We start from the raw sequence: 17077 nt of genomic DNA on the forward strand, positions 1-17077 counted from the left end.
TGGGGCGGTTGAGTGATAGAGCATGAGGGTGGTGGCTGTCAATAGAAAGAGAGAAAGACAGAGAGAGAGAGACAGAGAGACAGAGAGGGAAAATTAGGGAGTAAATCTGTTCCATGGCTTCCCCCAGCGTCAGGTTTATGTGTGTGCAGAGTGTGCAGTGTGTTTCCAGGGGTTTCCATGCTGTCACAAAGACCTCTGTGAGAGCAGCTTATTTACCCTGCAGTAAAACCCGAGAGGGAGTATACCCTGCAGTAAAAATGGAGAGGCGCTCAGTGGAATTAGATTTAGGGTTGCCTTCGGCTCTCTGTTCTGTGTGTGCCGTCAGGGTAAACCCGCTCTATTGCTCTTGTTCAGGTTGAGTTATGCTGTGTGCAAAGGTGTGTGTGTGTGTGTGTGTGTGAGGGGGCAGGGATGTTGCACTGCACACAAACAAGTCTCTGAATCGTTTTTAATTAGAGAGGTATTACATGGTTTCACTTATCGGTTACATACAGTAGTGGCTGGTACAGTGACAAGATATTAATTCAGCATAAATACACAGTTGTGCAATTAAGGATTATTACATTTCACAATGCTATTGCATATAAGCACTTGCTCAACTGTACAAGATGCATCTTCACAGATGAATTCCAAATGTGCTTTTTTTATGACCTTTCACATAACAGAGGACAACATTCATGGCTGGAAACCAACCGACCAGCGATGTTGCATACGGAGGGTGGCGGCTCGGCAATGTCATCCACATGGCAAAAGTATTGACTTTCTGGCTCCCCTCCTCAAGGAGAGTATTGCTTTGTTCACGAGTTCCATCATGTTCGAGTTGCTCAGTTTAGACGTTGCTCCCTCAAGAGTCTGCATGCGGTGTGAAAGCTGGTGTGTGTGTGTGTGTGTGTGTATGATAGCAGCTAAAAGCCTATAAGCAGTTGCATCCAAAGATTGAGGTACAAACCAGCAGCTGTGACTTAGAGATGCAGCTTTGTTGCTTTGTAAATTGTAAACCTCTTCATATTTTTTGCATTTTGGCTGGATTTGTATTAAAATAGCGATGGAATACAGATAAAGGATGTTGTCCCATAACAAGTTACGCCTAAAAGCATAGCAATATTTTATTCATTTTAATGTAGCACATGTTGCTAAAAAAGTCATTACGTAGTGTTAAAGCCTAGTCCTAATTTTAGCAAAATTGAAAATGTATAAATGTATTCAAAATGTGTTATGTTGAATCATACTTTATCTGTATTAAGATGTGCAAGTTATGTGTTGTAAGACTTTTATTGTGATCTCTTTTTTTTTTGTATAAAATGGGCCCACAAACGAACGAAGCTGACGAGTGGTGTGCAAACGACACATTGTGTTTAAGTTACAGTTTCCTTGCAGTAACTAAAAGGTGAGATGTAATCCTCCTCTGATTTGGATCAACCAAGCGTTTCACCTCAAACGTCAAACAGCCTGAAAACTAAAATCTCAAACCAGTGTGTTGCTCTCAGTCCCGACCGCTCATGACAAGGGGGGTCAACGTGGAGCACGCGGCGTGAGTCGTTCCAAGGCACTTGATTCTTTCATTCCCTTTAGGTGATTGACAGAAAAAAAACTGATCATGTTCTTTTGCTAATGCCCTTTTCTCCAGGGTACAAATGCACTTAATGATGTGATGACACAATCAAAATGCTACTATCAAGTTTTCAGAAAATAAAAGATGATGTGCACTTTGTTAGCCTTAACGACATTCCTACCAGATGAATATGACTAGCTTATTCCATGCAATTTGCAAAAGTAAATAATACAAAGAGGAATAAATCACATACATTCAAATAATGACACAACAATTAAAAAGATGTTCGAGACAGAAGGCAAATCACTAAGTCTAAAAGGCAAAACCAAGAAACCCATAAGTGATCTATGTTAAATTGACACAAGAACAAAGATTTCAAGTCTGATTCCTTTAGAACTAAACCACAGGCCTCAACACAAAGTATCAAAACAGAATGTCTCATAGCTAACGACAGCCAAAGGTGTTACCAGTCTGTGCTTTGATAGACAGCTCATACGGTCTGTGCTTTCCTGGTAGGTGAACTGGAAACTTTCAAACTACTTTGTGGTCTCGAGGACTTTCCGGTTGCCATTGGGTGCCATGGAGCTGTAAAATGCCCTGTAAAACCTCCAACCAGACTTTGTAGCAGAAGAGGTACTGGTCCTGAAACGAAAGAGACAAATAGTATTTCTAGCTTTTGGAGGCTCCCTGTTTTTATTGATGCTTGACCTTTGAACTTTAACCCTGATGTTAGCACTGACCTTGGTCTGAATCATCCCATGCCGCTGAAGCCTCATCTCTTTTACAATGTTGCTGACATTAATCTGATGACAGAGAGACAGATGTTTTGTCAAGCTTTGATGCTTTGGAATCACAATATATTTTATTTTGCTTTTTTTTGGTCAAAATCTTGCCAATGACTTCGAACAGTCTTCAGGATCTACAATTTGATCCAGAAACTTCCAAAAGTAATTCACTTGTTCCTTGGAATATTACTTATCGTTCCACCACATTTAATTCAAATACCTCCATTGTTTTTTTGTTTTTTGTTTTTTTTTAAGATCTAGTGCTGGTGGTGGTGGTGACCTCATGACCCCCTTGGTGTAGCTACCGTAATTAAAACTAAAAATACAACATGTAATCTTTCAAGAAGGCTAATAAATGGGACTACACTCACAGGCAAATCCCTCTCAATGAGGTTGAGGATGATGTCGGTGCAGATGAGAACTCCTGAGCGTCCTATGCCAGCGCTGCAGTGGACGGTGACAGGCCCCTTCACGTGCACGGCCCTCAGGTAACGAATGAAGCGAACCAGCTGCTCAGAGTAGTGAGGGACACCGTGGTCAGGCCAGTGTGTGAACTTCAGGTGATGGACAAAGTGGGTCTCAGAGGTCTAGAAAAACAAGAAGGGTCCCACTGAAGCAGTGCGCTGATATATTTTAAGGGCTCAACTCTTAAAACGCTTACCTCCGCTTCAACCATACGAATGACCTTTATGCGGAAGTATTCCAGGTACTGCTGGTTCTCCAGGTGAACGTGATACTTGCCAGTGTCCACATGCTCACCCAGCTTCTCTGGCCAGTACTTGTGACATTTGACCCTTCCTCGTTCTACTTCCTGGGTCATCATGGCGATTACATCAGATTTGTTTTCCCAGATCATCTGCCAGAAAGCCGCCACTGTGGAGGGCAGAGGTCCCTGGCAGGAAATGTAGAAGAACTCTTCCCCTTCAATTTGCATGCGGATGTAGCTGGCGTTAATGTAGTCCTGGTTCTCTCCGATAGCAACACGGGTTTCATCGTCTATGGGGAAGGAAAAGAGAAAATGGAAAAACACTCTGATATGTGTGTGTGTGTGTGTGTGTGTGTGTGTGAGTGTGTGTGTGTGTGTGTGAATGCATTTACTTGAGCATGCATCACTATCTTAATTCATAATTCCACAAAATTATGCCTCCAGCAGCACCAAAAGCTATCACTTGATTAATCTGTTAATTTCTTGATGATAAACAACAAACACTGCAACCTTGTTGTTCTGCCAAAAGTACACACTCAAAATGTACACTAAATAAAGCCAAGTAAACAACTTCGATGTCTGGCGTGCGTCTCAACAAACCAGCGCTGTGAAGACGTGTGTTGGTGATGAGTGGGCTGATAGACCGAAGGAAGTTTTCGGGGTTAGAACCACACCCCCCGCTTGTGAGGTCAAAAAAGCCACAGACTGGAAGTCTGGCTGACTTAATAACACAGTTCAAGGCTACAATTAATGGATTGGATCAGTAAATAAGGTGCTTTTTTTTCTAGTAGAAGGCTACAGCCAACAACACTTCATCACACACACTCATTCATCTCAACTGTGACCCTTTTCACCCTGTAAAAAAGCAACTTTACACCTACCTGTGTTTGTAAGTTTAGTCACTTGAGGTGTTTTCCTGCCAGGTTTACACTGAAGTCTGTATATGTCTTGTATTATACTTTTCATCCAAAAGTCACATGAAAATCAACAATGAATTCTCTGAATTGTTACACAAGTCACCTGTTTTTAGTTAATTACGGAGCCATTTTTAAAAATACATCTTAAAAGGTATCCATGAGGATCCAACCAATGAACATATGTCATTATTAATATTATAAGTGATTTATACATGCACAAATCTTTAGTAGTCATGTGAATACCTCTCATGTGTGGCTGCAACTAACAATTATTTTCATCACTGAATAACCGATTGCACAACATATTGTCTGACTATAAATTTCAATCTTTTATCAATACAACTTGTTATCAAAGACATTTGTTTCCTGTTTATCCATTGGGGTAATGCTTGCACCTTAAGTGAGAATTATTGATAGTCATGTGTGAAGGGATTTGCTCTGAGGAAGTTACTAAAGTGTAAACAATGATCTCCGCTCCAGTTAGCATGAGACCTTACAGTCAGCTTAAAGAAAAGTGCTAAGAAAACCTCTCCTATGAATGCTATGTCTGGGAGAATCCAGCATTTACAAGCTTTCACCCTCCAATAAAACAAACTCCTATAGGGGAACATAAAATGAGAGGCAGGGCTTAGAACAAATGCTGAGATTAACAGTAAAGATTCAGCGCAGGAAAACTCACAGGGTAGGATGTCTCTGTAGCGGTTCTTGTCTCGATTCTCGGGGGCTTTTCCCACCAGACAGTTATCAGACGGCTTCAGGTGCTCCAAAGCCTGAAATCAGAATTGACATTAATTAACCCCATTTTGTAATAACAATGAGTTCAGTTCTACACTCTTTATCTGGTCAATACACACCATGAATTCTTTGACCAGTTCCTGCTGGTCCAATTGATGTTGCAGAATTTGGATTAAGGCTTTGACCCTGGAACCTGAATACTGGTCAATCTTAGAGGGACTGAGGAGAGCTAAACTGGCCAGTTCCTCCTCTGATACGATAGGTGGGCCTAAGAGGATGTGGAAGAAGATGTTGATTAAAAGTAGCAACCCTCTATCAAAAGCACAAAAGGAGAGGAATAGACACCTGTTTGGGGTGAGGTCATTTCCTGCCCGGTGATTTCAAATACATCATCCTCGTCTTCGCTGCTCCAGCCATCTGACTGGGTCTTTCGGGTATCTTTGCAGGACTGGTCCAATAGTTTGGTCACAATTTGTTTCCTGGGGGAGTCAGGGGGCAGGGGTGAGACCAGACCATTTTTACTCTTCAGTAGGAGAGGATGAAATCATGCAAGGCTGAGCTTCCTGTCCCTGCGACTTTTCCACCTAAAATACAGTATAGACATGAAGCTAAAATATGGCCTTCATTCGTTTTGATTTGAAAACTACATACTTCCTATCTGATGTCTCACAGTTGTTCCACAACTACTCCCTGGTTGTTTATCTATTGCTCTCTGCTGCATTCTTGTGGCTAAAAGTGGAACACAGGCACACCAAAACACACGGGGAAGAGGAGGAGGGTCAGAGGAAGACAAGCTTCTACCTGTCAGAAGCTCCATGCAACATGTCTGTGACATTGAGGGATGGGCAGCAAGCTTGGTGAGCGGGGGTGCTGTCACAACTCTCCTGGTCCAAAGACAAGTGGCGGCCAGAGGACGCAGCACACAGAAGGACGTTAGTAGAGAGGTATGGAGGGGATTATTTAGTTTAAACACATATTCTCACTCTGCACTGTTGTTGATATCTGCACATGAGCACTGTACCTGGTGAATTATAGTATCATCTGTTACAACGGTCAGTTGGCGTGGGAGCGGAGGTGGTGTGGTGACCAACACACCTGAATCATTTACCACAGACTCTGATGTCACCTCTGAAACAGCAGCATGTTATTTTGTGTTATAGCTCGGTCTTGTTAATATTCAAGTAATCAAGTAACAATTTGATATGTGATAAGTTTTAAGTACTTTATATTAAGGTGTTTGTAATAACTGAAGTTCATATAAATGTTAATAATAGCATAATAAACAATTTATTGTAAGATTACAACTATGAGGCATTTTGTTCCTTCATCAGGATGAATACTTATATGATGCTGCATATATTAACAGTACCATGCACTTATTAAATGTTAATTGTTATAATTAATTCAACTTTTTGAAGCAAATGAACATAAAGCAGCTACTGAAACTGCAAAAGGAAGGACTTATTTAAGGTTCATGAGATAAATTTGAAGGTTACATATTTTACTTTTTTGGTACTGCTTTGTGAACTGGCATTAATCTTTTAACGTGAGATGGCTTGAGACCCTGTCAACATGATACGTCAAAATTTTGGCTTACTGGTTAGTACATAGGTGGGAAATCTTGTGTTGAAAATGGAAGAGATGTGTTACACCTCAAAATAACAAAACAATTCATAAATTCAAAGTTTAAAAAAATTAGATAGGTTTATAACTTTTAAAGTTATCTGATACAGATTTAAGATTACAAATCCTTTAATATGTGCTTATTGACAGTTATCTAAGATTTTATGGCTTAGATAGTCATATAGGAACCATATTACTATAATTAATTCTTTTAGATATTATTATAAAGTGTTACCAATTATTCAAATTAATAGTGGCTAACAGTAATGGGATAGACAGGTGTGGGAGATCCTACCAGGGGGGCGCTCCACTGGCTTATTCAGCAGGACGTCAGGTGAGGAGCAGCTGTCAGGGCTGGAAACAGGAGCTGGCTGCTCAGCTAAAATAGCTTCCGTGTGCGTGGACATGTTGGGGGGTGCAGGTGATTCGGAATAGGTCAGGGGCAGGATGTCTCTGCAGATGGTGAGCTGTACCGTGCCCTCAGCTTTACGCAGGATATCTACCACCTTGCTGTGGCTCAGTCCGGACACAATGACGCCGTTCACCTGGTTAATACATGATCAGGATCAGGACTCTCACCACAGAGGAGATCTAAACAGTATGATTGTTACCTCTAATAGAATATCTCCAACTCTCAGCCGACCGTCTTGCTCAGCTACCCCGCCGGAGCAGATCTCCCTCACTCTGAGCATGCTGCCATTGGTTCCCCCAACTAAAGCAAAACCAAGACCTCCTCCTTCTGGTTTCATGAACTCTACTTGCATGATGCAACTCTAAAAAGGAACAAGGATTCAGAGGAGCAAGTCAGGGGCCACTTTATATCAAACATGCATGAATCAGCTCTAAAGAAAGCTTGACACACTAATATGTATGACCCACACTGTGACCCACCCTCGCCTACACACACATATAAACACACACATACACACAAGCGCTGATTGAGACACAGCGGGCTCACGTTACTGTATGTGTCACAAAAGGCACTTCAGAGGACACACTGGTAAATCAGCAGATGAAGTTTGTAGGAAAGTTAGCAGAAAGTTCTTTAACTTACATCCTGCTCTTGGGCAATAGAGAGACATCTAAAGTTTCCAGTTGTTCTACACATGGGTTCAGCTGGAAAAAAAAATGATAAGGAATGATTATGAATCAGCAGCAAACGAATATTAATCAAGCCACCAAGATGTAGAGTAAATTCAAATGAATACATCAGAACTAATGATGGAACAAGAGCAAACTTTCATCCATGCATTCATTTTCATTTTCAGCCAATGAAATTCCTGAAACAGAGACACAGAGAAACAAAACAACACACACGAACCTCCCACCTCCTCGGCCATTCTGAAAGAGAAGTGTTGATGGTTACGTCTCCTCTATGACAGGTGGACAAGACTGGTCTTTTCAAACTGACCCTGTCCCCTGTCCTTCACTGCTGAAGCACTGTCACCGGGCAACTGAGATACCTGTAGACCACTGGCTGCGCTGTAGGGGCTTCGTGTGTGTGTGTGTGTGTGTGTGTGTGTGTGTGTGTGTGTGTGTGTGTGTGTGCGTATGAGTGGTGTTTGTGTGGTGCCTACAGCCTTGCAGTCCAATACACCAGTGGAGGTAGAGGCTTGCTAATTATTAATCCTGCAGTGAGAGTCCAGGATGTGTCTGTCAGCATTCAGATAATTAACACACACACACACACACACACACACACACACACACACACACACACACACAGACACACACACACACACACACATTCACACACACACACACACACATAGATTTTTTTCCTGTAAATATACCCTAATCCTGACCACAGAGCCAAGAATCAGACACTGTGAACATGGTTTTTGTCCCAAACTGTTAAGTTTGGATTGTGAAAAAGAGGTATAAGACATATACACACACTCACATATAGATTTACACGTGCACACACGCATCCATGCATGCACGCACACACACACGCTCAAGAGAAAAAGATATCATTCACCCCCTCATTAAAAGACGTGAAAGGGTGCTGCAAGGTAAGTGAGACAATGAATATATCTCACCATCTTCAGTGGGTGAGCGTCTCTCTGGAGAGGCGGGTTCTTCAAAACGAGCAAAGAACTTCCTGTCTTTTTTCCAGTCAAACAGACCTACGAAGGAAGGATGTATTACAGATGTGCAGCCATAGATTACACAAGGACATAGCTAGTTTGCATGGGCCAGAACACTTTTGGTAATGATTGAACCTTAATTATCTGGTCTCCAGGCAATCCATCAGTGTATATAACAACCAAACTATGCTGTTTGTTCGTCCTTGCAGGTGACATCATCCAATAAATCCCCCAGAAAGCCCTTACCATTCCATTTGGCCCTGGGAGTCACCGGCTGATCTTCTCTGTAATTTTAGACAAAAAAAATCATTAGAAAGCAATTAAACCAACATGATATCTCTCTTATTTCTCTTTCATACCTGAAGATTTTAAGCTTTACTTTCCGGGGTGCAATCTCGCACGCTTTTACCGCGTCTTCCAAGGTCATTCCTAAGGTGCACCTGCCAGAGATGTAGAGGATCTTGTCATTGGGTTGAACACTTCCCTCTTCACTGGCAGGGGAGCCTGGCACCACTGCCAGGCAGTAAATGCCCTGCCATTTGCTGCCAATGCCACCAGTCAGCTTTATACCTGTGAAGTACAGGCACAATCAAACATGATGATTAAAAAACAGCTACATGAAGTGTGTTGGTGAAAGGAGCGTCGACAAGTTCCCACCAAGCTGCCCTGAAGGTGTCTTGTGGAGGACAATATCAGGCAGGCTGTCACAGGGAGGTGGCGCCACAAGGTTGGTAACCGCCCTCCCCAGGGTCATACTCAGCCTTCTCGGAGATGACCTGAGAATTGTCATGGCGACATCATCTGCCACACTGGTAACATTATGCCCATTTACCTGGCAATAAAGAGAAGAAATGGCGATTGTTGACGCACTCAAACTTTGTGAGTGATTGTGCATAAGTGTGTGTGTGTGTGTGTGTGTGTGTGTGTGTGTGTGTGTGTGTGTGTGTGTGTGTGTTTGAGTATATTTACCGTAATAAGCCTGTCTCCTGCTCTAAGTCGTCCATCTGCCTTGGCTGGATTATCAAGTATTTCCTGGATGTAATAGCAGTTGTCCAACTTGCTTCGGGTGATGGTGAAGCCAAAACTCCCACTCCTGGACTTGGTCAGAACTACTGTCAACTCAAACTCTTTCACCAGTCCCTGCAGGGCATGAAATACTTAATTTGATCTACAGTCCTTCCTCTTGGTCTCCTGTGTTTTAGGTGACTTCTAGTTAAATCACAACGAAAATACATTTGTCTTTAATCATGTCATCTTTGATCACTGAATGTTTTGAGCATCAACGCTATCTAGAATCATGTCTTCTATCTGTGTCATGTCAAAAGCTCAGTCTGTCACCTCAAAAGCTATCCAGAATCCTGTTTATCATCTCAAAGCTATCCAGAATGCTGTTTATCATCTCAAAGCTATCCAGAATGCTGTTTATCATCTCAAAGCTATCCAGAATCCTGTTTATCATCTCAAAGCTATCCAGAATCCTGTTCATCATCTCAAAGCTATCCAGAATGCTGTTTATCATCTCAAAGCTATCCAGAATGCTGTTTATCATCTCAAAGCTATCCAGAATGCTGTTTATCATCTCAAAGCTATCCAGAATCCTGTTTATCATCTCAAAGCTATCCAGAATCCTGTTTATCATCTCAAAGCTACCCAGAATGCTGTTTATCATCTCAAAGCTATCCAGAATCCTGTTTATCATCTCAAAGCTATCCAGAATTGTGTTTATCATCTCAAAGCTATCCAGAATCCTGTTCATCATCTCAAAGCTATCCAGAATGCTGTTCATCATCTCAAAGCTATCCAGAATGCTGTTTATCATCTCAAAGCTATCCAGAATCCTGTTTATCATCTCAAAGCTACCCAGAATGCTGTTTATCATCTCAAAGCTATCCAGAATCCTGTTCATCATCTCAAAGCTATCCAGAATGCTGTTTATCATCTCAAAGCTATCCAGAATCCTGTTCATCATCTCAAAGCTATCCAGAATGCTGTTTATCATCTCAAAGCTATCCAGAATGCTGTTTATCATCTCAAAGCTATCCAGAATGCTGTTTATCATCTCAAAGCTATCCAGAATGCTGTTTATCATCTCAAAGCTTTCCAGAATGCTGTTCATCATCTCAAAGCTATCCAGAATCCTGTTCATCATCTCAAAGCTATCCAGAATGCTGTTTATCACCTCAAAGCTATCCAGAATCATGTTCATCATCTCAAAGCTATCCAGAATGCTGTTTATCATCTCAAAGCTATCCAGAATGCTGTTTATCATCTCAAAGCTATCCAGAATCCTGTTTATCATCTCAAAGCTATCCAGAAGTCAGACCATTTCTGTCTATTATCTCAGTTCTTGCGACTTTCATCTCAGACGGGGTCTCAGTAGACCTACTGAGACAACACATCATTAAAGAATCAGCAATGCGGATGCAAAGTTTGACAATTACCATATGATGAGTTGCTGAGATAATTGGGTCACGGAGTGACACGCTGAGATTTCTTGCTTTTTATAGTAACAGATTATAGACTGTTTAATGAGACTTTAAGAGCACTCAAGCAAGGATCACAAACTTACCTTTCTCCTGCTTTCCTCCTCCTCCCTCTCATCCTCTTCATCATAATCATCACCGTATTCTCTATCTTTCCTCTCTGGTTCCTGTGTGTGGACAGGTGGGGACAGCGCTACAGGTGAAAGGGTTGGAGCAGGTGGGCTGGCACAGGGAGGCACAGAGGAGATGATCTGGGCAGTGATGGGGGTTGCTGGTGGAGCAGGAGGCTGAGGTGGAGCTACAACAGGCCGACTGGTCTTGACTTTGTAGTGATGTGGAAGCAGACCCTGCTGGATTGGGTGATGCTTAGCTTTTGGTGGCTGGGTTGTGAGCGGCTGAGAGGGGTGCGCCAGGGGGCAAGTGGTCAGGGTGTCGGACGAGAAGCTGAGTGGTAAGGTGGTCGTGGCGGGGGTTTGATGGCTAGTGTTTGGAGTCTGAGAGGTGAACCCAAAAGATGTGTTGGTGGATTGAGAGGCGAGCTCTGTGAGGTTGGACGGTGGAGTGTGAGTGGTCAGACTGGAGGACATGCTGAGAGGAGGTTCCAGTGTGGAGCTGATGGTCAAATACTCTTCATCTGCCATTATAGTCAGTCCATTTCCCATGAGGCAATAGGTCACACTTCCATCTGCTTCCTCCCTTACACCACTGCAAACAATCATACAGTAAAAACAAAAATTAAAATAATTTAGCCAATACACGTTTACTACGGGCGGCACAGTGGTGCAGTGGTTAGCACTGTTGCCTCACAGCAAGATGGTTCTGGGTTCGAGTCCTGGCTCCAGCTCGGAGTTTGCATGTTCTCCCTGTGCCTGTGTGGGTTCTCTCCAGGTACTCTGGCTTCCTCCCACAGTCCAAAGACATGCAAATGGGGACGAGGCTGATTGATACTCTAAATTGACCGTAGGTGTGACTGTGAGTGTGAATGGTTGTCTGTCTACATATGTTGGCCCTGCGATGGACTATTGACCAGTCCAGGGTGAACCCCGCCTCACACCTGAGAGCTGCTGGGATAGGCGACAGCCCCCCCAGTGCATCACAGGGCCAACACAAATAGACAGACAACCATTCACTCTCACAGCCACACCTATAGTCAATTTAGAGTATCCAATCAGCCTCGTCCCCTCTTGATGTCTTTGGAATGTGGGAGGAAGCTGGAGTACCAGGAGAGAACCCACACAGTCATAGGGATAACATGCAAATTCCACACAGAAAGTAATATATATATATATATATATATATATATATATATATATATATATATATATATATATATATATATATATATATTTATATATATAAAACAAAGTAACAGAAACTTTGGAGTAGGTGGACACTGATCTGTTCTTCCAGAAGTTTACCTGGTGTAGACAGAGTTTGAGGCCGTCTTAGGACAGACTTCCATGAATGTTGCTGTTGAACTTGTTGCCCCCCCTCTGTCCTTGTTCTCTTTCTTTGTTTCCACTTCTTCATCTTCTGTTTTCCCAGCAGGTAGCTGTGATGGAACTTGAGGAGATCCTGGGACAGGTGAGTTGGGTGATGCTGGTGAGGCAGGTGAGGCTGGAGACACTGGTGTTGGAGGAGCTGTTGGTGAGGTTGGCGAGGGTGGTGACTTCATCCGAGGAGGAGTCAGGGGAGGTTGGCTGACCTGCACTTCACTATCCAGACTTTCTTGATTTTCCAGGGGTACCGAGGCTGCAGGACATTCTGGACTTTTCTCTTTTTCTTTGGTGTTCGTCAGATGTTCCTCAAGTGTTAGGGTCTGCCTCTGGACTGGTATGTTGACATCATATTGAAACTTCAAGAGCTGGCTATAGTCCTCCCCTAGTCGGATGTCCAGGGAGCGGGATCGAACCTCACGCATGGGTGCAGGACTCTAGGAGGAGGTACAGTAAGGTTGTGTTTCTATAAAACTTATCCAGATGAGTGTTTGCATTTGTGAGTTCGCTCACCAGTGTGTTGTCATCTACATCATGCAGTGCTCCAGGACCCGGTCGGCAGATCAGCAGATGAACTTCAGATGGAGCACCACGGAGCAGGAACAAAACCCTCTGACATAGCACAGAAAAATAGTTACAGCCAGGTTGGTACCAGGGATTGGTTTATGACACAAGAGGATCAAATTCATTAACTAGGGTTCACTTGCTACAAAACACCCCAAATTTTCTTCTTGCTTCCTAATCATTTCATAATCAACACACCACATTGATAATCAACAGACAATTATATGGAAAAATTGTCGTTTACATTTCTTGTGCAATAACTGTTGCTGATTTTCTCTTTTTACTTTGCTGGAAAAATGAGATAAACAAATAAAAGATATGGAAGGAACAATATTTTAACCAGACAATAAAACACAAAACCACTTTATATGAGGGTCTGGGGCTTATCAAGGGTCAACTTGGTGGTCTGGGATGTTAAAAAAATACGGTAAAACCGGAAAAGAAGTATATGGTCCCTTACATGCATTGCAATGGCTGATTAAAAAAAACCCCATGAGAATAGAGCGGTAGTATTGTAGTATCAGAAAGAGATTCCTATATAGTCCTCTGTATAGAAATCCCTAAATACGGAGGAGTGAGGTAAGGAGTGATTCTGGAAACATGCTATGACACAACCTGCTTTCTATTTCTGGTTGCATGTATTTAAAGGATTATTAAACCGACGATGTGGCTGGACCCTGAATTAGTCCTGATGAGCACTTTGACATCAGTATCTGAGTGTGCGAGAATGAAGCAACATTATAAAACACTTTGAGAAAAGCTGAAGTAGAAAGGTGCTTTATAAATACAATCCATTTATCATTTTACAACCATGTTAAGAGGTTGCTGGCGTCAAATGATTTGTCCACAAACATGGCTACACTGATGTGATATTTTCTAAATTGAAATGACTCGACATAGTTTTATCATTGTTGTTTTTTTAATGATTCCTAAGTATATTTGGCCAAATGACAGAATGTCATACATTTTAGATGGCAAGAAGAATCTCAGCAATTTGAGAAATTAGAATATCACATATGGGTTTACCCTGAAAGCGTACCTGGTAGGAGAGGTCCTTGACAGGTTCTTTGTTGACGGACAGAATCACATCACCCTCTCGCAGCAGACCACTCTCAAGCGCTGGCTGTCCAGGGAACAGACGCTTAATGCGGACCAAGCTGCCTCGGTCTGGCCCCGTGTGCAGCTGAGAAATATAAAAACTGAAGCCGAGCCCTGACAAACTCTTCTTCAGTACCACTTCATGTGTGTTTTCTAGTAAAGGGAAGAGAAGGAGGAGCATTAATGTGTGTTACACTGTCAGCGAGGGCTGTGATTTGATTAAATGCAGTTTTCAAATGTTTTTGAAATTCTGCATGTCTTAGAACACCTTTCTCACATTTTTGTACTTAAAGAGAGAGGGGTTCATAGTGGCAGAGGACTGTGCCTTTAACAACAGTGGACAGGGGCTTCAAGGTGTCAGCGCATTCAGTCTCCAAGGAACAAGGCATCGTCAACCCTGGATGACTCTGACAGCAACCACAATGTAACTGTCAGATGACTCACACTCACCTCCGGGCTGTGTGTGTGTGTGTGTGTGTGTGTGTGTGTGTGTGTGTGTGTGTGTTTGTGTGTATGACCACCCTATCTTCTTTATTTTTTCTTGTGAGAGTGCGTGTGCCACTTCCTCTCCCCTCTCACCATCAGTCACAAAGCTGTAGTCCTTGGCTCGACCACTCAAGGTCGTTTCCACGGAGACTTCAGCCCTGGGGGGCTGTGTTGTGTGTGATGCACTGTGAACTGAGGGGGGGAGGGGCGAGTCATTCCTGGGCTCCAGGACTATGGTAGGTTCTCTCTCTAGCAGCAGGCTCACCACCTATGAGGAGCACAACAAACCCTGTTTGATATGTCATATGTCAAGAGAGTAGCGCAGCCTGTTTTATAGCCGATTGACTCATTTTAATGTTGGACCACCTTTTTGCTAACTTTAGTAGGTTTATTTAACAAGAGGCCTCCTAAATGGCTTCACTAGAGTGTCACAAGATGTAAGCAGTTTTTGGAAGTAAAACAAGTAACTTTTGGAAAGGCTTATCAAACACTTACAGTACTACAACAACAACAACAGTAATAATAATAATAATAATAATAATAATAAAAATAAAACAACTTCATTTGTATAGCACCTTTCATACAAAGATTGCAGCTCAAAGTGCGTTACAACAAAGAGAAAAGAATATTAAAAACATGTTATAAGAGAATATTGAGAAGGGAATAAAAACAGATTGTATACCATAAGACAGTTTAGGTTACAAGGCCAATGACAATTATTTGGTTGAAGTTGGGAATGTTTGTAATGTAAGACTTAAAGGAACCAACACTAATTGTTCATCAAGGAGTTATTTGAAAAGTCACATGACGGATGTGGAACAAAGCTCCTAGTTGTGTGAACAATTCATCTTTTTTTTTTTTTTGCTGGAAAAAAAAAAGTGACAGTTAAACGCTATCATTAAAAATAGAAAATGTATTGGTTTTTATGTGTGAGTACATGTGTATCACATTAATACATGCGCATGTGTGTGCATGTGAATGTGTTCACCTCCCCAGTGCGCTTCAGGCACTCGACAGCTTGTTGGTGAGTCACGCCCCTCAGGTTGGATCCGTCAACCTCCAGCAGTCTGTCACCTGTCATATGCACAAATGCAAATCTCATCATCATTAGCAACATCAATATGTGTGTGTGTGTGTGTGTGTGTGTGTGTGTGTGTGTGTGTGTGTGTGTGTGTGTGTGTGTGTGTGTGTGTGTGTGTGTGTGTGTGTGTGTGTGTGGGGCATGTTAACAGGCATGTCAACGGATCTAAAAGTCAGTGCTGCTCACTGAAGCTTAAAGACACAGAGGTTGTCTGGCTCTGGTGGTTGAATGTAAACTCATAAAATCACGTAGATAAAATGGCCTGAGCAAATAAATGACAGGATCATCTTCTAAAATCAGCTCATCTTCTCATTCTCAGAGAGAGAGAGGAAATAACTGTTTTGCAGTCTCAGGACATAAGTTGTTCCCACACTGATGAATTTGTGGCCACAAATTCAATCAAAGAGTGGGAAGAAGTTGGATCTTGTGGCAAAAAAATAATCAATGCGTGGTTATCTTTTGACTTATGGCAACAAGTTCATCAAAATGTTGGGACAAATTGTACAATATCTCATAATTAATCCAAGCACGGGAAAAAGTGACATCTTGACCACAAACGAATCAAATTGTGGGAACTTATATCTTGTAGCAGTGTTGGAATGGGTTGCATCTCAAAGCGACAAAGTGTTGGAACGATTATACGACCATGTATCGCCCCTTACTCTCTCTTTCTCTCTAGCCATTTTGTTTATTTTTGGGCTGAATGATGTAGACAGTAATGTGACAGTTATCACTGAGCCCTTTCATGATGATGATGATGATGGTGATGATGATGATGATGGACAAAAGGCCACCCAAGATATAACTATGAGAAGCTTCACCGATGAAAAACAGCATGAATGACACTGGCTTCTATCTTCCCGGACAACTGAATGAACAACTTGCTCTGGATTCAAAGATGTGTTCGGCAGCACACACCTGTGCACAGATTTAAACCTTCATGAAAGGATTACCAATTTGGATGCGCCCGTCCTGCTCAGCAGCACCTCCAGCCACCAGACTCTTGATGTAGATGCCTCCATATCGCACGTTTGTGTTCATTCCTCCCTTTTTAATACAAAACAATCAAATATGCAACATTAGAGGCCTCTGAAACAGCTGGATCTGGTTTTCCAATTCATGTTTAGTCCCCTTAATCAATTAGGCTAATCCAATTCACAAGGCAGTGATGAAACAGTTGGCACAGGTTCTTTAAGGTTCTAAATCTCAATGTGGAACAGCTATTCTGTTTTTGTTACAGCTGATGAAGATGTAGAAGGGAGTGATAAAAAAAACTAGCACAGCGATGGGCAATATAGTTGGAAAACAAAAGGTAAATACTGTATGATGAAAGAAATCGACTCACAGCCACACTGATGCCAAGACTACCATTGCTTTTTTTCAGTTCCACTATAAACCTCTCCCCGGTTTTCAGACTTAAAATGGAGGGAGACCTTGAACAAACATCCTGTAAAAGAGCAC

At 42.2% G+C, this 17077-nt stretch overlaps 1 protein-coding gene across 4 annotated transcripts in view; it reads right to left on the reverse strand.

Annotated features, from left to right (window-relative positions):
• Positions 1-456: 456 nt before the first annotated feature.
• Positions 457-17077, reverse strand: part of ptpn20 (protein tyrosine phosphatase non-receptor type 20) — a 28960-nt gene continuing 12339 nt past the window's right edge. Inside the window, exons 23-47 of one of the 4 annotated variants that reach the window (XM_086179995.1) lie at positions 16962-17063; positions 16570-16663; positions 15524-15609; positions 14629-14803; positions 13991-14202; positions 12901-12999; positions 12310-12824; positions 10978-11596; positions 9378-9548; positions 9066-9240; positions 8768-8978; positions 8655-8692; positions 8361-8447; positions 7373-7434; positions 6930-7091; positions 6614-6863; positions 5717-5823; positions 5497-5576; positions 5041-5174; positions 4815-4963; positions 4640-4730; positions 2999-3333; positions 2709-2924; positions 2293-2355; positions 457-2194 (exon numbers count right to left, since the gene is read on the reverse strand). In XM_086179995.1, the coding sequence (XP_086036121.1) occupies positions 2084-2194; positions 2293-2355; positions 2709-2924; positions 2999-3333; positions 4640-4730; positions 4815-4963; positions 5041-5174; positions 5497-5576; positions 5717-5823; positions 6614-6863; positions 6930-7091; positions 7373-7434; positions 8361-8447; positions 8655-8692; positions 8768-8978; positions 9066-9240; positions 9378-9548; positions 10978-11596; positions 12310-12824; positions 12901-12999; positions 13991-14202; positions 14629-14803; positions 15524-15609; positions 16570-16663; positions 16962-17063 (4344 nt within the window). In that variant the 3' untranslated portion in view covers positions 457-2083. Of the gene's footprint in view, positions 2195-2292; positions 2356-2708; positions 2925-2998; positions 3334-4639; positions 4731-4814; positions 4964-5040; positions 5280-5496; positions 5580-5716; positions 5824-6613; positions 6864-6929; positions 7092-7372; positions 7435-8360; positions 8448-8654; positions 8693-8767; positions 8979-9065; positions 9241-9377; positions 9549-10977; positions 11597-12309; positions 12825-12900; positions 13000-13990; positions 14203-14628; positions 14804-15523; positions 15610-16569; positions 16664-16961; positions 17064-17077 lie in introns of those variants that run through there. The other 3 variants (XM_086179994.1, XM_086179997.1, XM_086179996.1) reach the window with 3 other exon arrangements.

Source organism: Aulostomus chinensis, chromosome 16 (assembly GCF_037954235.1).
Source record: "Aulostomus chinensis isolate RoL2024-O1b breed Wild chromosome 16, RoL_Achi_v1.0, whole genome shotgun sequence".
Classification (NCBI taxonomy): Eukaryota; Metazoa; Chordata; class Actinopteri; order Syngnathiformes; family Aulostomidae; genus Aulostomus; species Aulostomus chinensis.